The 22,305-nt window shown below is 41.8% G+C and overlaps 2 protein-coding genes across 8 annotated transcripts in view; one reads left to right on the plus strand and one right to left on the minus strand.

Annotated features, from left to right (window-relative positions):
• Positions 1-22,305, plus strand: part of lrba (LPS-responsive vesicle trafficking, beach and anchor containing) — a 194,049-nt gene that overhangs the window by 111,780 nt on the left and 59,964 nt on the right. For all 7 annotated transcript variants that reach the window (XM_030426003.1, XM_030426021.1, XM_030426031.1 and 4 more), the window contains 2 exons: positions 2,642-2,785; positions 4,471-4,607. In XM_030426003.1, the coding sequence (XP_030281863.1) occupies positions 2,642-2,785; positions 4,471-4,607 (281 nt within the window). The remainder of the gene's footprint in view (positions 1-2,641; positions 2,786-4,470; positions 4,608-22,305) is intronic.
• On the minus strand, positions 5,817-7,733 carry mab21l2 (mab-21-like 2). The gene has a single exon (XM_030426092.1). The coding sequence runs from the start codon at positions 7,295-7,297 to the stop codon at positions 6,218-6,220; it is 1,080 nt and encodes a 359-aa protein (XP_030281952.1). The 5' UTR covers positions 7,298-7,733; the 3' UTR covers positions 5,817-6,217.

Raw genomic sequence — 22,305 nt, forward strand, 5'->3', positions numbered from 1 at the left:
TCATAAAATTAGAGGCAGTAGAAAATATTTAGCATTTTTTACTGAGTGATCTATAGCAACATTTTTCTTTTTTTGATCCCTCTTTAAGAAGAAGGAAATGTATGTCTTTACTTTTTTAAACATGGAGAAAAAAATGTGCATTTCTGTGTTAAGGATAACTGTTATCATTCATACTGCGCCAAGATGATTTCCACAGGAGAGTTTGTGGCTGCCAGTAGCCTTCAGTAGGCTGTTATGTATTTATGGCTGGAAAGAACCATCTTTTCTGGGGATTGATTTGGTCTGGTCCAAGGCCCGTGTAGCAGAGGTGGCAGAGTAAATACCTGAAGACTAATGTCTCTGTTCGGGTAATCAATACTCGCCTCATGACCACACTCCTGGCTACGTTCCCGTTAAAAACAAATTTGTTAATTTTGACAATTTAATTGCTGTGACCATGCATGCCTTGAGTTGTATAAGCAGGTAGTTGAACCGCTCGGTCGGGGGAAATGGGGAACTTGGGGAAAAAAAAAAAAAAAGTCCAACCTGTCGGGATTTACGCCATTTCTGCTCCCTGTGTGATGAGTGATGAGGTTGAAGTGTGGATTTCTTTGTTTATGTGTCACCACACGCTCTTTGCATAGATTGTTTATCATCTTTTTGAGTTATGCTCTAATTTCAAATGACACCGTAAAATTGGGAGTTAGGATCGACATTTTCTACATCTATTTTTCATTATCACTGCAATTAGTATTATTAAAGCCTCTTTTATTTATGGTTAAATTCATATCCTACACTCACACACAAGCATATTTTTAGTGTAGTGGATGCAAGTTTCTTTGCTAAGGTTGTCCATTTTCCGCACACACACACACACACACACACACACACACACACCACCGAAACCTCAGTGTTGTCAAATTTAAAAGGAAAAAAAAAAAAAACCCTTCTCTACTTTAGGAAGAGAAAGAGGGAGAAGTTAGCACATCACTTATGTGCACATATCTTTTATGTGCTCCTGCTGATAAGTGATGCAACTCTGGTCAAAACAGCTTTAATTGACGTTCTTATAGAGTATAATATACTGAGGTACTATTAATAACTTTGTTTTTTAAGGGTAAATGAAAGGAGCATAGTTTAAGGTCAGCCCAGTAGTCACGAGGTTCGGTTGCGTCAGACTGTGCTTGTAAGGCATCGTGCTCCATGTTAGCAGTAGTTGTATATCAGAGTGAGAGTCGGCAAGCATGTTTGCAGCTAAATGCAGCGAGGTTCAAATGCAACTGTTTTTAAAGCTCCTGATCAGTCCTCCTGTCCACTTGCTTTGGTGTGAATACAATGGCATGTGGTACGTATTAGGGGAGCTGGTAGTAATTTCGGTGCTGCTAACTAAAGAATCCTCCTGGGAGGCTTAATTACAGGAAGACCATTCTAAATATCAGTGAGCTGCATATTTTCCATGACAAGAGATTTTTTATCCCGGCTCTCGTAGCAGTTTCAAAGCATATAGCCACATGACGCTGCCGTGCATTTTTAGGAAGTGCAATCGATCTCCCCCTCAGGTGATGTTAAAGAAAGAAGTCCACCGGTGTTCAGCGTCTCGCTGGAGGGAAACTGTTTTGCTCTTACTCAAACGCCGGATTAGAAAACATGCACCGAAAAGCAGCGAGAGCTCTCGCTATAATGCCAGCTATGTTTACAATGAGGGAAGAGCCACTCGTTGTCTGTGGATCCTCAACATGCACCGCTGGGGAATGCACGGCTCTGTAAATGTTTGCAGATTACCATTTTTCTTAAATAATCCACTTGGAACCCCCACGTCATGTTCAGTTGAAATCATAATGGGCAGTGTGCGACCCCCTTTAAAAGTGTTTGAATTTTTGTGTGAAATGGTGTTTTGCTTTGAAGTATGTGTGAGAGCGAAATGCATTCAGGGTTCTGATTATGTGAGCCTTTTGTCTGTGTTTCATGTTTTTGGTTTGCTTGCCCGCATGTAGCTCTGCAAGTCTGAAAACGCCAACAAAAGTCAGCATTAGCTCTTGCTGATGAGCTGAGGCTGAACAGCAGGACTGATCAACTTTGCAAATAGTTTTGTTCGAGAGAGAGAGAGAGAGTAAATCCACTGTACTCGACAAAAGTTTGCCTTTTTTCTGTTGGAAAAACAAAGTTTGTATCCATGCTGGTAAGCTGACAAAAACAAGATATTAGAAAGATAATGTTTTAAAGATTCACAGGCTAACTTATGGTAAAAGTGGTAAATGACTGTAGTTTTGAAAATAGAGTAGAGATTATACTCGGATTTGATTTTATAAGGTTGTTCTGATAATCGCTGATTTGAACAGACAGCCTTCGTTTTATTTACAGCCTGTAGCTTAAACTGAAGCATTTGGTGAAAAAAAGCTGGTGTCTCAAATTTAAGCACAACCACAGTTTTAATAAATCTGTTACGTGGAGAAAAAAATTACTTTTTTCACTGTTTTGAAATTGTTTATAAGATATGTGTTTGTTTTGTTTTTTAAAAATAAAATCAACTCAAACTTCTCGTCATTGAAACTGGGAAAGCCTTCGGAATTCAACAGCTTCATTGTGTTAACCCACGATACAGTCTGTAACTGTAATGTATTTAAAGGTAAAATAAAAAAGCCCCCTTTTTCCCTCCCTGCAGCGTCCGAGGAGGATATTCTCAAAGGGAAGCAGTCCATCAGGAGTCAGGCTCTGGGAAATCAAAACTCGGAGAGTGAGACGTTACTAGACGGAGACGATGACACTCTGTCATCCTTGGAGGACAAGGACCTGGAGAACTTAGCAGGTAACGGAAAACGGCCCGTCGTCATCACCTCTCAGTCATTCTCAACCCTGCAGCCCGGGCAAAATAAAGGCACGAGGTCACTGTAATTGTTGTCAGTGATCTTCCCATGTGACGCTGCTGTTTATTCTAACACATCTTGACGTATTAATTGTTTCAAAGTGCAGACCTCTTATGTGCTTTATACCTCTGCAAAGCTCAGTCATTGTGGCACTACTATCCAAAGAGAGAGCTGCATGAAAACACACTATCTGCACTTTTCTGCCTGCCACTGGAGGTCTTGCTTCACAAACACACACACACACACACACATGCTGGCCTGAGCTGCAACTCTCTAAACATTTCTTTTTTGTATCCAGCAGTAGCCGATCTTATCCCAGGACACTGTTTACCCTGCTATCTGATTCAAGAAAAAACACCATTGCCTTTAGTAAAAAAAACCTCTAAGCACAAGCTGGTGTTGTTCAGCCCCTTTTGTTGCCTTCCATACATCTGTTATTTAAAATAATCTTAATTAAATATCATATAGTCGGCTAATCGGATTGCAGCCTAATCCTCATTTTTATGTGCAGCGCCCAGCAGACTAAGCTGCATTAATGGGGGCTCAGAGTCCTATTAAAATAACGCTACTGGATGACAATAGGATTAAACGTTGAATCCTGTCTAATAAAGTGATGTGTACAACAGCAGAGGACCGGGCAGAGCAGAGAGCTGCAGCTTCTCTCCCCTTAAGCAGCTGTCTGCTCCAGGTGTAATTGAATGTCTTTGACTGGATGGAACAAAAAAAAAAAAAAAAATGTTATTTCAACCCACGGATAACATGTCAGTTCTCGCGGGGTTCACAGAGAGGCAGAGGGAGGAATGAATATCTATCTGTTTATTCCATCCGTTTGCATGAGTTGTGCGCAAAGGGCGCTCTGGGAAATCAAGCCGGGCTGCGAGCCTCCTCTCTCCGCAGCGCACATCTGCAAATACAATGCCTCGTATGTTTGCCGAGCCCGGGCAGAGCCTCCACCCACAGCTCCCCTGAGCCGGGCTCTCATTGTCATACTGGCATAAATTAAGATTGATGAGAGATTAAACAGAGCTTTCAACCAAAACAGCCGCGATCAATGACTCCTGACTGACAGCTGATTTCTGACCAGTACGTCTCCGAAGTTATTTATTTATTTTTACACTTTTTAATTATTATTTCAGCTACAGTTTTAGGACACTTTCCTGCTATAATCTTTTATTTTGTGATGCATATATCACACTGCCTGCCGCCTATTTATTTGGCTGATCTCGAATGTATCGATTAATCGCACATTAGGGAAACTGCAGTTTTTAGCCGTAGCATTTAGCCTCACTATTATAACGCAACTCCACTGCACAAAATACTTCTACATGCGCATAATTCTCTTGATAAACAGGCTGAACTTTAAAAAATACACTTAAATGATCGTTCATCTTTACCACGTGTTCCTCATTAATAAAAAAAAAAAGCCCCGTCCAGGACTGGAGGGCCACACTTGGTTTCATCAGCTCAGTGAAATCCCTTGTTAACTTTTATAAGTTTACCTTTTACCCGTCGGTGACTTTTTTTTTTTAAGACAAAAAAAAAAGAGCGGGGAAGAAGCCAGCCTGCAGAGAGGAAGGGCCGCCGCGCTTGTTTACTCTGACCGGCGTGTGTGTGTGTGTCCCTGCAGGCCCAGTAAACCTGAGCACCAGCGCTCAGCTGGTGGCTCCGGCCGCGGTGGTGAGAGGCACCCTGTCCATCACCGCCTCCGAGCTCTACTTCGAGGTGGATGAAGACGAGCCGAGCTTCAAGACCATCGATCCAAAGGTAAAAAAAAAAAACAGAGTCGAGATCCATTGATCACGTCTCAGATTGGCACACATTGAAGCCGTGCAGAGCTGGAGTTTAAACTGCAGAGCTGGGCGAATGTCTACAAGTGTGTTGTTTTTAAAATGAGCAAAGAAAAACGTGCAACAGCGTTGATGTGTTTGTGTGTTTTTATCTGATAATGTGTCGAAGAAGAGTTGGTGTTACTGTTGAAGTTACAGCAGACTGCAAATAAAACTGTGATTTATTTGTATATTCGCTCTTTACAGTATGTTTAGGATTGAATTTAAAACGACTCTTATTTTTTCTGAATTAACGTTTAAGTAAAACAAAACAAAAAAAAATTATAACACCACAACTACGTTGAATATTGTTTAGTGGCTTTATGTATTTTTTTATTTTAAATATAGATGAAATAATAGATACAATTAAACATAACGACAGGCCCTCACATTAGCGATGATCATCATTTTATAGATGTGTAGGATATATTTCTTTTACTAAACATATTTTTATGTCTGATTTTAAAGACATAATACCATTAAAGAGTGAAATTTGGACTATTTATAATAATTCTCATAGGTGGTAGCTTCAGATGACCGCTGACCCCACAGGTGGTTGTTTGCACAGTGCATTGAATCATCGTTATTTTTTCCCACCTAAATGTGTATTTGAAGGTGTTAATTTGAAAAACACCCACATTTAACTGAATACTATTTAAAATCTGAATGTATTAGAATAAACCTGACTGTATAAGCGACAGTGTGTGCTCTAAAATGAAGCGCCTGAGTCAGACTGGATGAGGGTGTAGCTGCAGGCCCTGTCCTCCTGCTGCAGCTCAGACAGAGAGCATAGATGCTCCCAGGCCGATATATTAACACGAGTCCGCTGATTTACATTCATTCGAAAATCCTTTTGAGCCCGAGACGCACTGTAAAAATAACTTACGGCCCTTAGAGTCCACTGTACACATCCCGATCTTTAAATGTTTTGTCAGTGTTGGTCACAACTCAACTTCCCCTCGTGAAAAAAAAGGAATGAATATTTGAATGATTCTCTCCATCCAGACAGCAGCAAAGAATAAAAAATAATAATAAAATAAAATGGAATGCAACAGATTAGCCTGACATAGCAGCTGTCAAAACACGTCAAGACACGAGGCCAAGTTGTAATTTAATTTGCAACATTTTATTAACATTTCTTTCTTTCTTTTTTTTTTTTTTTTTAAAGTCACATAATGAAAAAAATTGAACTTGGCACGCTACATCTTATTCTTTCACTTAACGATTTTGTGCATATATTTAAATAAAAAGGGTTCTTCACTTTGTGAAAACATTTAAAGAAGACAACTAAAAGTTATTACATTTATCTGAAAATGTACCTTCACTTTCCTTTTTCTCTCTGGCAGTGGCCCAATTGCTCCATTTAAAAAAAGAAAGAAATAAAAGGGGTTTTGTGGTTTTCGCTCGCTGCGTTATTTTCTTACTGATTTGTTCACATTGTTGGAGAATCAGTTGCAGAATCATCGTTGTCCTTCTCTGAAGTTTGTTCTTTTTCTTTGTTTTTATTTATCCCAAAAATGTCTCTCAGCTCTGTCTCGACGATCAACTTTATAGTTTGTCCAAACTCTTAGCATTGGTGAGGATTTCCCTCGCTAGTCTCCACGTCTGCTTAGCAGCAGCCTCCAGGGCTGAGTGAGGCTTTCCCTGAAACAAGTCCAAGTTTGGCAAGAAGTAGTGGGGGCATCTGCGGCACTGCAGGCAGGATATGAGCTGCAGCAGGATGCCGTTCAGTCGGTCTCCGAGGCAAGACTCGTCCCAGTCGGTCTCTCTCGGGTGCTTCTCGCACTCGTACAGCAGCAGGGTCTTCATGTGGTAGTTGTTAAGCGGCTGTCCCGGCAGCTCCAGGTGACGGTCCCTCAGGGTCTTCAGCACGGACAGACACTTCTTCCTGCAGCCGGCCATGAGCAGCCTGTTCTCGGCCTCGCTAAACTGCAGGACCCAGGCGTCGCTCTCTGCCGAGCTCTGCTTCCCCGTCAACGAGTAGCACTCTTTGGAGAGGAGGTTAAAACCCTCGGCTTTGACTTCTGCCACCCGGTTAGGACCGGGCCAGGGGATGTGGGGCATGGGCCACTGGGCTGCACTCCTAGGCCAAATCCCAGTGCACTTGAACGCGGGGGTGATCTGCACCACATACCTCTCCCTGATCCGTAGTTTGACCTCGCTGGTGTCCGCCACCATCTTTACCACGTCGCGGTAGCTGCATTTATCCACGGCCTGCGCCACCAGCGTCTGAAACCTGGAGCGGATCTTCCTGGCTGACAGGTAGCCGGAGGCGGTGATGAACTCGACCCACAGCGACATGCTCCTTTTGCGGCCATCGCTCAGCTTCAGCACCGCGCAGCCGGGCAGGGAGCCGTCATCCACGAAGTTGAACACCCCCATCTGGTTGAGGTACAGCACCACCTCGAACTCATTGGGGGAGATGACCTCCATCCCCTCGTAGCGCGCGTCGATCTCACTGAGGGAGCTGATAAACCGGGGCTCCTGCACTTCCACCTCCTTGAGGACATCCGACACCACTTTACAAACCTCCCTTATAGTCTTCGCAATGGCCGCTTTGCGCGCTTGGCATCTCTCGTTGTAATACTTGTTCAGCTGGTAGACCAGCTTTGCCTGCGTCGCTATCATGTTTGGGCAGAGGTCCGGGCTGTACACCGGAGAGTCGCAGTAAGTTGACGGATCCAATGCTTACCGGTAAAGCCAGAGGCAAGCGCTTCCCCGTGCAGGAAAAGTGTGTAATCAAAAGTTGTTTTTTTTTCTCTCTTTCTTTTCTTTTTTTCGTTGCTTTTTGCAGCGGATGGACGTCAGTGTGAGGAGGAGGAAACGGATAGGGATGCAACGTAATAGCCTGCTAAATATCAGTCCCAAGTCATGAGCACTTCCAGCGCGGCTAGGGTAGACTCATATTCAGGGGCTGCGGGTCACCATCCGTTGTCCTGGGCTGCAGGCGCTAAAAGGCTAAAAACATCGTCTGTGACCGCTCATCTCCTCTTGCTTGAATACTCTCTCCTCCGTGGCCCCGCTCACTTTTCGTCCACACTCAGCTGTGAGCTGGACTTGTGTAGTTTATGAATGGCTCCTTTAGGAAGAGTGAAAAGGGGGCCGGGCTTGTCCTCCTGCAATCATGTGCGGAGCTGTCAGTGCGCGCAGCCAATCAGCGCAGAGCAGCTTCAAGTCCGCCTCGGCAGCATCTGGGTGCGCACGGAGCTGTCCGCCCGCTTCCCCGGGCTCGACGCAGGAAAACACAAACCTTCAGGTTTATTACGGGCGAATTCCAGCGTGAGCTCCTCTGACACAGCGGTGAAATATTTATTTTAAAGAAAAGCGTTGTTCTTCGCGCGAAATTTTCGCTCGAGGATCAGGAGTGTAGACAGTGTGAGTGACAGCTTTTAACTTTAGAACCTGCTCTGCAGATAAGTCTCCCCGTTTCTTTTCAGCTTTTAATTGGATGTGTTTCTGCGTGTTTTTTCTCGACTTGTAAAGGTGCAGTAATTGCAGTGTTGTTCTCTAACTGACATCATCTATTCCATACGTCCTACTTTGATTATAAAACTCTTGTGGGTCTTTGTTGGCGTAATCTTGAAAAATGATACACCTGTTTTCACCGATTTAAACGTGATTTTCCCTTCTTCAAATTTGACTTGTAACAAGATGCATGATCAGTTAGTTATAATATTCTTAAATTAAATAAACCCGCTTAAAGTCGTTCTCTTTACCTTTGTATTCTATTTGATTTTATGGTAAATCATTCAGAATATGTGTGTGTGTGTGTGTGATTATTACCACATTCACGCGAAATGATTTCTTTTTATAAACAACAAATATTCCACTCCGTTGAATGATGTTAAGCATTTTTCTGAGTGTCGGTTCATGTTGAGTGCACCTGCAGCTTTAGTCTCTGAAGAGAAGAGTAGAAAGTCAAGTAGAAACGACCGGAAGCGTGTAAACTGAATTGATCACCTTTTTGTAATAGTCAATTGATTTAAAATTGTATTGCACACTTTTTATTGAAACAGGCGCTGGTTTGGAGTCAAATAACTAAACACTACACACACACTACATAAACGCTACACACACACACACTACACTAACACACACACACACACACACACACACACGTTAATGTGCCCGCGGGTTTATCGCCGTGAACCTTGTCCATACTGAATAATTTAACCGGGGGTCTCTCCTTGGTTGTAATTGAAGCCCTCTCGTCACACAGACTTCATGTTGGACCGTCTGAAGGAGCCATGACGTTCCTGCCGTGTGAGACGTATTTGGACACGTAAACACGGTGTCAAAAATTAAAATTAAAATCAAAAACCCCGCAGTGAAAGCCACGTGAAGTATCGCTACACGTGTCCGTTTGTTTTCCCGTTAACGAGGTCGAGGTCGTTAATCAGCGTCAGGCCCTGAAATTAAAACGCAGTTTAATTGGCCGCGTTCTCAAGTCTGCTTTCTTTCAAAGGCTTCGGTAATTTAGTTAAATACGTGTTTTAATTTCACGTTAATTATCTTTTGCGAATAAAACTCCTCACTTCCTCACTTATAACTGTTCTATAAAGTTCAATCATGTGCTGTAATTTCAGAAAATAAATGAAGCCAACAATAAAAATCAGAGATCGTCAATACTGAAAGATCTCCAAGGGCTTCCTTGAAATGTTGATGGAGACAGGAGGGATGATTGTCTGCATAGCTGCATTATGGCTGCATATGCCTGTTGCGCAACTTTATTTCAAAAAGCCATAAAAAGCAAACTTTGGGCTATTTTTGTCCAAATAAAGTCCTCCTGTCACTGATCAGTTTTACATAATGCAGAATACAAACTCAATGATTTCCAGAAACTCCTTTTTTACTGATACGAAGTAGCCAACTATGCAATAGGTTCTGAGATAATCCACAAACATTTCAGGAAAAGGCAAAGATTAATGAGCCCCTCTTCATAGTTGCCACATCTTCTGGACTTCATCATGTAACCTTTTTTCCAAGTGCTGATGGGACTTTAGGGAGTGTAAAGACGCTCACGATTAAAATTATGGAGCTCAGTATTTAGTTCAGTGCGCAAGACCTGCTAAATATTTGAGCTCATGTCAATGGAACTAATAACCTCCCACATTAAAAATGCAGGAGGCACGAGTTCACACGCATTAATTTAGATTCACTTGGGATCGTATTTGTTTTATCGAGGTCTTTCAGAAACGTGTCACACAAACTGTATACAGTATTTTAAACACAGAGTTTGTAGTTGAACATTTTGCACACTTTTCTATAATTTTGACTGAGCTGAGCTCGTCTTGTCGCATAGAATAGTTGAATTAACTTTGTGGGTGGAGAGGTTAAGCGTCCAATTCAAAACGTTCAAGGGGAAACATCACTGGGTAGCATTTGCTGGTGTGTAATCACATTTAAATGTGATGCACATGCAGATAAATGAACACACAACATCCATTCGGATATTCTTCCCAGAACTACCAGAGTATGTAGAAACGACGATCGACAGTTGACCTGTCAACCTTGATTTATTATCAGATTTTAAAAGAAATACTAATCTGAGGTTTGACTCTCCTTCTGTCTGCATCGTATTCGAGTAAAGCGATAATTATCTTCATGTTTGGAATTAAGCAAAAGATAGAAATGAGAGAAAATATCTGGCCTTGTGATTCCAGGATGGCTGTTTATCACTGAGCTCACAGCTCCAGAGAGATTAATCGACACCACTTGGAGAGCAAGTGTCCAAATATTATGAAGGGCAAGCTAACTGTAGCTTCATGAAATATACGGCGACAAAAGGTTTTTATAAAGACATTATGAATCCTTTTTGGCCCGCTTATCAAACCTCATGCTTCTGAGCAACTGTAGTCATTTTTTATTGCTATGTAGACTATACTGGGTACAGTGGATCGGATTTTTATGAAATCAGTCTATTGAAATGAAAAGATCAGCCACATCTCGGAAAACTGTGCGAACATTTACCATGTGTGTATGTACGTTTCATGGGACTAACTGCATGTTACAGTCCTAGGTGGAAAAAGAAGTAAAGTCAGCACACTGTTGGGACACACACTCTCGAAGCTTGTGTCATAGTCTCTAGTTTATTAAATGTACTTCTTTCCCCACACTTTATGGGAGCTTATAGAAAGAATATACGGCCACCTAATGCTCACTCACTCATTCATCTATTCTTGCTGCTTCTTTGTGCCCTTTATCTGCTGAAAACATTCAGAATTATCTGTGGTTCCTAAAGAGTTTCCCCCTGGTTTATATTGACTGGAGAAAAGATCAGGGGCCTGTCAGAGCGCTCTTTGATCTGAGGCCGTGTGACGACTCCACAGTGATCCCCTCATGAGCACAAAACAGTGTCCATGCCTGTGCAAATCTCTGCCAGCTGATGAGTAACCCCTCACTACTTTTTTTTTTCCTCCTCTCGTGTCCTTGCTCTGTCTGTCTTTAATACGGCCTCTGCTTTATTCTTCCTTTCTTTCCCCTCTCCTACCAGATTACGCTGGGTAACCCCAGGTGGCTCAAGAAAGCAACCTCAAAGGCATAATTTGACTTTTAAACATATTTGAAACATGTTTGGTTACTTTTCGTAGGATCTCGTTTCATGGATGTCATGAAATGTTTGTCGTAAAATTTAATTTCAGTGATCATTCGGTCGGTCTGATTCATCCACTTGTTGAATCGTCTGTCTGAATCGCTAGTATATACTGTACAGATGCAGAGTATTAGTAAAGAAATGTAAAGTAGAGTGCTGCACAGTGGCCCTGGTCCTTGTCATAAATCTCTAAATGTTATGGCTACATTTATGGCAAAGTATAGAATTGATATTTGAAGAAGGCAACAGAAAAAAGGGCTTGTTTTGCAAACAAAGGTGCAACCATCCCCTCCCTCTGTTTACTCAAATTGGTGTGCTTTGTAATTCCAAGAGGATGGCGATGTCGAAGCTTGGGATTTTTTAGGTAGTGCTCCTTTTTCCTTTTTCTTTCGCTGGAAACACGATAGGTCAAGGAAAAGTGGCTCACAGCTGAACAACACGCACATGCACATGTGCACACGTAAACTAAGTGAGTACATTTTTGATGCTCTTGTTCACACATTTTGTCGCTGTCTTCCAAACCCGGATGGACCCAGCTGCTCCCTCCGTAGAGAGCTCAAAGAAAATCATCGCAGGCAACTAATTGCCTGGCAGGCCCCTGCATCTGCTCGGCAGAGAGCAGAACTGATGAAGTCACGGAGCAGATGTGTGTTTGCCTGTGTGTGTGTGTGTGTTTGCCTGCTTGTGTGTGTGTGTGTGTGTGTGTGTGTGTGTGTGTGTGTGTGCGCGCGCGTGTGTGCACCTTTAGCAGCACCCTCTCTGTGTTTAGACACAAGTCATCAATATTGCATGTGGAGTTATTGTTGCAGAGCCACTCATGGAGACTACTAATATTGCTTGAATGAGGAAGTGAAATTCATTCTACTTCAAGCTGATTGGTCAAAACAAATGCCAGCAAAAACCTGATTGGAGGAACAGTTCCTTGGATCCCTAAATCAATCTCACTGTATTCAAGGCTGTTCCTATGTCCTTATAGCAGACTATTTACTAATCATAACTGATTTTGCAGTGCGTTTATCACAAATACATCCCTAAAAATGTTTTAACTCACATTATGTTGATTATATTTTTGAGTGGTTCTGATTGACATGTCACAAACAAATGAAGAAGCTGAAAGTTTAGATTCATATTGCAATTCTCGTAATCTTAATGGAGACACTGAAAATTGAAATAATTTAATTAAAATGGTGTGACAGCTCTTGCAATGGATTTAAAAATACAGAAATTAAGTTATAAACAATAAACCTGGTAGTTATTAATACATTTTTCAAATTTGTAATTGTAAATTTAAAATGACACAGATTAAGATTGGTTTACAACTTGTACACACCCACAATGGTAATAGTACATATAAATAGTACACACATTATAGTACAGGTCATTGCTTGTAATTGGACTAACTGTAAAAGTATTTCATTGTCACCATTTATACATTGAATGTACATTATTTAGTTTAATTTGATTTTTATTTAAACTATTAATACATGGTATGGTATTGGAGCACAGTCTATATTTATTGAACATTGGTAAACTGTGATGAAATTGAATTAAATGATCACTCACAGGACCACACAATTATATGAAAATCAAATGTAACTGCCTCAAACAACTGACAAAGTCATTTATTAAAATTCCATCCTCAACAGGTCATTTTTTTTTATCAGACTAGCACATTTAGTACATTGAGATATAAATTTAATCATGCAGCTAATGTTATGTCACAGTAATATACATTTATCAATGACACAATAAGTGTGTATGATATAAAACCAAATAATACACACAGTACTAGAAATCAGAGCATATCATTAGAAATAACTTTAATTTTTGACTCCTCAGCTTGTTTCTATGCAGACGCCCACTGTAATACAAAAAACATGAGTCTGCTCAGTGTAAGTTTTGTGAACTAAGAGGCGGTTAAATTATGCTGCTTTTCCAAATCCTGTGTATCCTGTGGTTTCCAAGAAAGTTTTAGCCAAGGGCCAGGTAGGAAATTATTTTGGAAAGAGCCATTACATTTTTCCTAAAGGTCAGTGTCCAACCTTGGACTATGCAATGATAAAACCCCCATTGAGAGGACATTGGTAACTCTAATTAGTGGGGTGGTGACGGCTCCTCGGGGTTAGCTGGAGTGGCTGAATGGATGGTCACTCAGTCAAGGAAAACCACCCCGGTGTTATGTAGAGACCAGTCCCATATCGTTAAGCTCTCCCTAAAGTGTCAAACTGCTGGGACTGAACCCCCCTCCCCTCTCCTGCTCGCTCCGCCAAACTCTCATGGTCGCCAGGGACGACCTTCGGCTGCAGCTGCCAATCACAAAGAGCCATGGCAGCAAGAGGTCTCTGAGAGAGGAGCCTATTGATTTTCCAGTTAGAGCCTAAGTAGTGTGTGCTATAGGACTAACGGACAGCCCAAGCAGGTATGTCATTATCAATGAGGCCAAGGAAACGGATCCCCTCACTCTCACTCATTCATATTGGCCTCCTTCCCTCCCTCCGTCTCTCCTTCATGCCGTCCCACCGCCTCGTCCGCTCTGACAGAGTGCATCCTGAGATGGTCAATAAATCGCTCAGCCACACCACGACAACGACTGGCGGAGTGATGGGTTGGGATGACCTTCTTTTCTCCCTCTTTCTACTGTTTCCTTCACTCTTCCACCATTTGCCACTCCCTGCTTTTCAGGTAAAGTCATTATAGCACCTGGGAGACATGAAATGCTTCCCTACTAAAGACAAACTTGTTAGCCTCACATAGGATTTATTTCCCCCCATCCTTGAATTCTCAACATCCGGGGTCAGTTAAATATCAAGCATCCCCAGGCCCCTCGCAGCCCACTTTGGCTCATCCACTCATCAGGACACCCAATTATTATCATACTGCTCCACTTGTTTTGCCTCACTGCTTATGTCAAGTCACAGTCCAACATAAAGACATGTGCAAACAATTACGATGATGATATAGGCCAATTAGAGGAGATAAGGCCATGTCAAGGTTTAAAGCTTCCTGAAGTGAATTTCTGCTCCCCAGTCGAGCAGTTAAGTCTTGTTACCTTCTGTCTCCTTCACACAAAACACACTCCACCTCTAATTCCTCCCTCCTTTGAGTCTCAAACCGCATCAGCGGTTGTGATGTAGTCTCTCGTATTTCACTCCAGTTGTTGCAGTGAGGTTATATCAACGATCATTCTGTAGGGATGAGGTCAGCGCTCCCCTGGCCAGATGTGGTCTGTTTAAGAGTGACGGAGAGAGACTTGTTAATGATGGACTTCAAAGCTGTGGAGGACCAAAGATACTGCTCCTCCTTTAGCTTATGGACCATATCTGTTGTACTTTTAGCCATTGCCATACGATGAGATCAGGGGAAATATGTGGGCAGAATTCACAATCATTCCTTCTCAGTTATTGTTTGTTTTAAATCATGCTAGCAACGCGGCCCCAGGGATGTCAAGGTCGTTTGATCAGTTTCTCTGTCAGTGGTTGATTCACCACTATGGTTTGTTCTGAAACATCTCAACATCTTTTGGATTGATTGCCATAAAATGTTGTAGAGGTGTTTATGGTCCCCAGATGAGAAATCAAAGTAACAATTGTGATCCTCTGACTTTTCCTCTTGCACCATGAGGATCATGCTTGGTTTTTAGTATTTCAACAACTACGGGATGGGCATTCATAGTCCCCAGAGGATGAACCTTACCGACTTTGAGTATTTGTTTATGCCAACAATGTAAGCAGCAGCCAGTTTTCATTCATCCAATAAAATATCACAACATTTATTTCATGTATTTGCATAGATTCTTTTAACAGACATCCATGTTTCCCAGTTGATGAAACCTTAATTAACTTTGGTGATCCTATGCCACCCCCCTAATGCCATCACAACCCGGTATCGCACTAGGCCTTTGCAATAGACCCGCGAGGCCACTGTGTCACTGTCGAGTTTGGCCTCACCTATCGTTTAAAAAAAAAAACAAAACATAGTTCTTTCCGTCATTATTGCCCCCTGCTGGTTCTGCATCTTGATGCACACATGGACTTTTGCACCTAGACCAGCCAAACTGTCACCCTCACATGCTGACTTCCTATCACAAGCTTTGCTGTGAGGCTAGACTGGTCACCATGAGGGTGATGAGGTTTGTGATTTTGAAATGAACATCCCCGCAACTAGTGGATGGATCAAGAAATGTCCTCCACAGGATGAAGTGTAATGGAAGAAATCAATCTTGCTAAACATAAGCATGTAAGCATCGTCATTGTGAGCATGTTAGCATGCTGCTTATAGCATTCAGCTCAAAGCACGTCTGTGGCTAAGTAGCTGTTGATTTTTTCGTCTTGTTTAAGCATCATTCTATATGTAGGTCCTGCACTTAAGCCTTTATTTTTCAGTTCTAATCAGACCATTTCAGTTCAGTTAGTAGATGGTGGAATTTTCTTTTTCCCCTTGACTAGATTTAAACAGTGACTCTTGTGCAAAGCCGGCCGATGAATCTCTGCACCAAGTGGTAACCAGGTAGGACAGGGCGCGAGGAGACAAATGCCACATTGGCAATCACATAAAGAACCATTAGACACAGTGTCATCTCGCCTCCTAATGATGACTAATGTCTCCCTTCCAATTGCTCTTCCCTCACACGCACAAGCACACAAATAACCACACCATCTCCCTTTTCACTAATAAACATGCTCAGCCTATCTATGTCGTTCTGTTTGTGACCTGACTTTGGACCTTAACAAAACCACAGACCACTGTGGCCGAGACCTGGCTCACACTTAACCAAGCACCTCCAGACAAAGAGCTGCCACCCCCTCTTTGCACCTGAGCCTAGCCCCTCCATCATGTTCCATCTCTGGGCTTGACTGGACCAGTCAGGGGGCAGGTGCCTCCCCTCCCTTCCTTTGATTGATCCCCTCTCTCCATCATTTATTCCCTTCGTCTGCCTCTGACACACGTGTCAAAGGCAACACAGCAGCCTGATGGATAGGGCTGTTTATGGATGCCAGTCTGCCTGGTAGGCTACTGATATTACAATCAGCACCTGTGTACCTGCTGTTCACACGAGCCTCTGTTATTCAGCTGAGGTCAGAGAGACACCCGGCTCCAATTGAAAGATCGATGTCCAGCCCGGCGTATTGGAAATTGGAATTGTAAATGCGGTCTTGATGTGTCAGGAAGGTCTGTGCTGAATTTCAGATGATAAAACTAGATCCATATGTCGTACAATATGAGTGAATATGTGTGTTGCTGAGCTTCCTTTTATCTGTATTTCTAATCATTGAATACCTCATAAATACAAAGATAAAATGACTGGATGGGGACTTAACTCTCAACCTGTTAATTCCTAAAAGAAATCAAGAGAAATTCTAACCAGATGCATTTGTTTTTATAAGGTTCGCTGATAGGATTGATGTGCTCTCTATGTAAAGACATCTTCATGTGCCCGAGAGCAGAATGTTACATTGCTGAATTCTGGTGCCTCCATTGCCATTATGGTTAATGACCCATCCAGTCTGGTTGAAATGGCACCTCCATAGGGACATTCTGCAGATTACTTACTCATCCAAGACTCCTTTCTAGCAGACATCAGCACAACAGAGCTTTACCTCTGCTCTGTAGAAGCAAGAATGTCGAATAAAATGCAGTTTAAATAAAAAAACCAAAAACAAATGTTGTTCCACTACGCGGGTGATCTGTTATACTGGCAGTTTGTTGGTGACTTTTCTAAACCTTTGGTTATCCATCTTTTTACATCTCAATAACAAGATATGATGCACATCAAATTTGTTTCACACCAGCAATCACAGTCAAATCTAGTCTGGATATTAAAATAAAATGCTGAGTCGCAGTTAAATTGAATAGTAAAATGTCAAAACCCTATAAAGCTGGAATAATTAAAGTTTGTATATTAACAAGGGATCAAATGAGGCATGTGTAATGCCAAAGGGGTGGCTTATAGTGACTCTCTCTCTGAGTTCTTACTGTTTCTGCAGTTCCTCTCAGTTATATGAAGCACTTTAGCTACTTTTAGCTTGCTGTTTTGCCTTTGTAGCTCACAGCTCACTGCTCTCATCAGCAACATTTTCAAAGAGACTAAAACCAGATCTTGCTTTAAGATTTCAGAGGATCACATTTTTTTCTTCAAAAGAAAACGTTAAACATGAAATATAGTCAAATCAATGCTTCAAGAAAGCCTTTTGAAAGGACATAAAGATAGGATCATCAACTCTGCAACCAGACAGGTTGTAGATTAGCAGATAGACATCTACTTAAACCACAGTTAAGTGAATCTTATAATTGAATTACTTCATAATTAATCAAAAATAAGAATGTTGAAAATCGCTACAAATTTAATTCACTCTTTTACAGTAACTTAAAGTGCTTGTCACTGATAAACCTGTTGCTCCGATTGAGTCACCTTCAAATTCTCAGAAGCCTCCTCAGCCCTTCCTTTATTCGAGTCCTATTCTCTCCCTCTTCTTTCGCCTCGGACAACCAACCCCGAATTCCCCGAGAGGGGTGTACTTTTCACCCCACACCCACTTAAGCTGATGACAATAGCCGGATTAGAAAAGAATTTACTTCAGCGAAGCCTCGCACCAACCCCAAAAAAGCCTATCCATCACTAAACAGCAAAATGAGAGATTGAAGGAAAGCGGGGAGAATGCGATAGGAACCGGTCAGCGATCTTAACCTGTCTGATGTTTGCCATGGTAGCTTATAGAGGGAGTGGGGGGGCAATAGCATTGAGTCAAAAATGGCTCCTGTGCTTCAGCGGTGGTTCTGGGCTGTCTCCTTGATTTTCAGAGTATCGCTGAAAAGCATATAGATTCTTTTTCCCCTTTTCCTGATGTGCAAGTGTTTACTGATGAGCTTGACAAATCAAGGAATGTATGAAACCCTTTCAGTGCGATCTCTACAGGTGCTCGGCAATACTACTCTGGTCTCATCGGCGAAGCTGCTGGTGTCTTAAGTCTGTGTTTTTATATGCGCTACTGTATGACCTGCTAAATTTTACAGCACTGTCTAAATCTATACCATGACATTTCTATATTGCATTGTCATAAGTAAAGTTAGATTCAAGAATGAATCAGTTTTGAACGTAGAACTTAAAAGAAAAAAGGTTTTAAACATGCATCGTGATAATGCAAAGACAGCAGAGAGGATCTTCTCAATATATGGATGTCTGCTGCATTTCACACCCCTCTTCCCTTCACTTATGTAGCCTTATCCACTTTTTGTTCCCCGTCACCTTTGAGCCACTAACTCTGCCCTTTGTGGCCCCCGTTTTAAGCTGTGATGGGGCCAAAAAGGAAGCGCTGGTCTTGAATATAAAAAGAAACCAAAACATTGGGGCTATTTATTTTATTTTACTTTAGCATCCCTCAGTACTATATCTGTGTAATTTTGAATATATATTACCCTTTTGTATTGAAAAAGCAAAAAAAATATATAACTCACATTGTCTTGTTTACTGAGGGTAAGACTTGTCATATTTTTAATTATGAATTCCATGTTTATGTATATCCCCTCTACGGCCACCATTAGTGTTAAGTATTGCTGCTATAGTATCTTATTATGTGTCATGGCTCTACTGAGCCTTTTCATCCTCATAGCTTATGCCCAAAGGCGGAATGTTTAATGAGTTACTACACTGAAGCATTCACTTCTCTACCAATTAACCCCTGAGACCATTGCAGCATCTCCTTAAATCCACACAAGACCTTTTTTTTTTTGTTCCCACTCCAAAGAGGCTAAGCAGCAAATGAAAGGAAAAAAGAAAAGGCTAACCTGTTGGCAAACAGAAAAAAAAAGGCCGAAAAGGGGTTTAATCCTTATTAGGCTAAATTCAGACTAAGTGGCCCCAAAGATCCTTTCAAAGGGGGACTTTATTCAGGGAGTGCAAACTCTTACTGGGTGACGTTTGGGGCTGAATGCTTTGAGCCTTTAGGCTTCATAACCTCACACTTGCTACAAGCTGGGCTTGTTTATTTTGCTTTAATTCTCTCACACTCCAGCGCAGCATCTTAGTTGAGTTTATTTTTAAGGAACTTGTAGTTTGTTTTACTTCCCTCGAGGCAAATAGACCTTTATATGTGACCAGTGATTACATCTAGAATTAGTTATATGATGGTAGAACAATTGTGCCTATCAGTCATTGGTGAACACGAATGGTCCTTACTACGAATACTGACGCTTGTTGCCAATGTATCCAGTATTCTATCAACATTGTCTGTTCGTTTTGATAAATAAGCTCGATGTATAATTAATATATTTTTCTGCCTATTAATAGATATTTTTACTAGCTATTCTTTTCTATAGTTCTATGTTAATAGGAAATGTGCCTATTTGCCTTCTTGCAGAGCCAGCAGCCAGTTAGATTAGGTTAGATTAAAACTTACCTTATGTCTTGTTTTTAAAAACAACAATTTATGAACTATGTCTTGGCTTGGTACAGTGACTTCCTGTAGTTTTGGAGGCCAGGAAGCTCTCTGAAAGATATGAGAGTGATAACAACCTTCTCGTAACACCTTGTGTTGAAATCAAGTCAGAAGTCGATAGTCAGTGCTCTCCGACCTCCAATCTAAATCCAGCCCAATGCATCCTTCTGGATAACATGGATGTAGCAAACTGACATTTGTATAGCAAGTCTCTGAGCTTAACAAACAGTTAATGACCATTTGATAAGCACACTTATGGCACAAATATAGGAGTAGTAGGCTCGTAATGCATTCTCGCAGAGATATCTTTCAAGCACAAATCAACTGAATGGGAATATGAATGTCAACTACAAAGTTGTTAGTGCATGTTTCACGACACGAATGCTACAATAAAAATAAAAATAGACAGAAAGGTAATTCTACAGTTTGTTCACTGTGTGCACTGCCATATTGTCTTAATGTCGATGATCTCAGGTTTTCTAAATCTGGCCCAAGTTTTTGACTTTTCGATTTAAATGACCATTCCATTCCATTTTTCCATGTCGGGCATACATGGAAAAAAGGTCCTTTGTTTATCAGCCTGGCTGTTGAATTGGTCTGCAGTCAGGTATATCACTTTCTTCCTTTAATATTTCAGTATTTTCACTGCTCGCCCCGCTACACCTCTCCCATAATTCAACAATCATGGAGCATGTGAAACAGAGATGGTTTTAGAGCCAGTTGGTTAAATCATACTCCTGCTGAGGAACAAAGGCTACAGGATAACTGTTGGAGTGTGAAAGTAGAGTCATGTGGCTCCACTGTCTTAAGGTCATATGATTCCAGGTTCTTATGGTGAGAGAGCTTTGTTTTCCTCTTGAATGACTTGCTGATTTTACCCCAAGCAGAGCCTCCAAACAACTACTCACAAACCATATACCCTGCTTGAAACCTTATACTTACCTTGAAGAAATCTTCTCACTGAAAATATGTTGATGCATCTTTTTATTCTTCTTTCCAGTATGGTCCTTCCTTCTCCCTCCTCCTACCTTTTTTTTCCGGCTATCACTCAATCTCAAAAGCAAAATCTGTCTTAATTGGCTCCAGAGGGCTTGGGGAGGCTTTGTGTCAACGGTGATGAGGGTCCTGATTGGTCCAGAGGCACAGGCAGCCAACAGACCCCTTGTTAGTGTGTCGGAGCCCTTTGCTTGCTCGTTAGTCCGATGAACTCATTTACTGATCGGGGTGACAAGTCCTCGTTTACCAGTGTGGAACAGCGGAAGGTGTGGGTGAGGGGGGGAGCTGAAGAAGAATATGGGCGAGGAATAGTGGGATTGTAAGATGCAAGATGAATTTTGTGGATGTGCCAGATGAGAGTGTCAAAAAGCCCTGAAATGTCAGCTTGCGTTTGTCTGCGCTTTCTTTCTCATTTTCTGCTGCTGCAGTAAAAGTGCTGTCAGCGTCTCAGCCCACTGAAAGTCTGGTTATTGTAGATGGCTTGATTCCGGGATCAGTCAAGTGAGAACGAGTCTCAAACACTGTGGCTCTTAAAGCAGTGGTCCTCTTTGTGTTTGTGACTTTTGAAAAAGCAAATGGAGTCTTGATTAATTAGTCTTTGGAATCGGCAACCTGCGTCCATTGTTTGCATGTAAAATCATTCTGTGATGTGTTGGGGAGGTAGACAGCTTTTGGGAAATTAAAGGCAATAAGCAACTCTACACGCTGATATGTCTACAGGTTTTTTTTTTCTATTTTTTATTATGAATTCTATCAAGTTCTCCCAATGCCGCTTGTTCCTCGTCTCCGTTTTGATGTTGATGGATCACCTCTCTTCCTCCCGCTCATTAATTTCATCACCTTATCTCCCACACCACTTCATTTGACCAAAAGGTAATAATAAATCCCTCATCCATTATCCTTTAACTGAGGCAGCCATGCGGAAATACTTAATAACAGGCAACAAATTGAACTTCAATCACCGCATTTTCCTTCGTGGATGCACAGCACATTAAACTCAACGAGCCAATATGCATATACCACTTATCAAACGCTGCTGTTCTTCTACAAAAACAACGCTATTGGTGGAATTTTTTTTTTCAAATTTTATGACAAATAAGGATTTACTTTATTAGAAACTGGCAGTGACTTCCGTCCTCTTCAACTCAAGGGTCTTATCAGCCCCAAAACACACACTCAGCCTGGCGACAGGGAAAGGCAGTTGAGAGCCTCATCTATCTTGAACCACGCTACTGATAGTTGGTCTGTTGCTCCCCTAACTCTCCACCAATTTGGTGCAGTTTCAATTAAATTTCATCCTTGTCACCATGCTCCTGCACTTGACTTTACCCATGTTTCTAAAGAGGCAGCAGTGGGTAGAGGAAACTGGGTTTGCAAAGGAAAAAGTGGGGGGATGGAGAGGGTTCACTGGCAAGGACTGTCTGTGAGATTCAGCGGTGACAGTTTTTGTGTGTGTGTGTGTGTGTGTGTGTGTGTGTGTGTGTGTGTGTGTGTGTGTGTGTGTGTGTGTGTGTGTGTGTGTGTGTGTGTGTGTGTGTGTGTGTGCGCGCGCGCGCGCGTGCGTGCGTGTGCATGTGTGGTTACACACCGTAACCACAGTCACCAGGCCCCTCTTC

The sequence above is a fragment of the Sparus aurata genome, chromosome 1 (assembly GCF_900880675.1).
Source record: "Sparus aurata chromosome 1, fSpaAur1.1, whole genome shotgun sequence".
NCBI classification, from domain to species: Eukaryota; Metazoa; Chordata; class Actinopteri; order Spariformes; family Sparidae; genus Sparus; species Sparus aurata.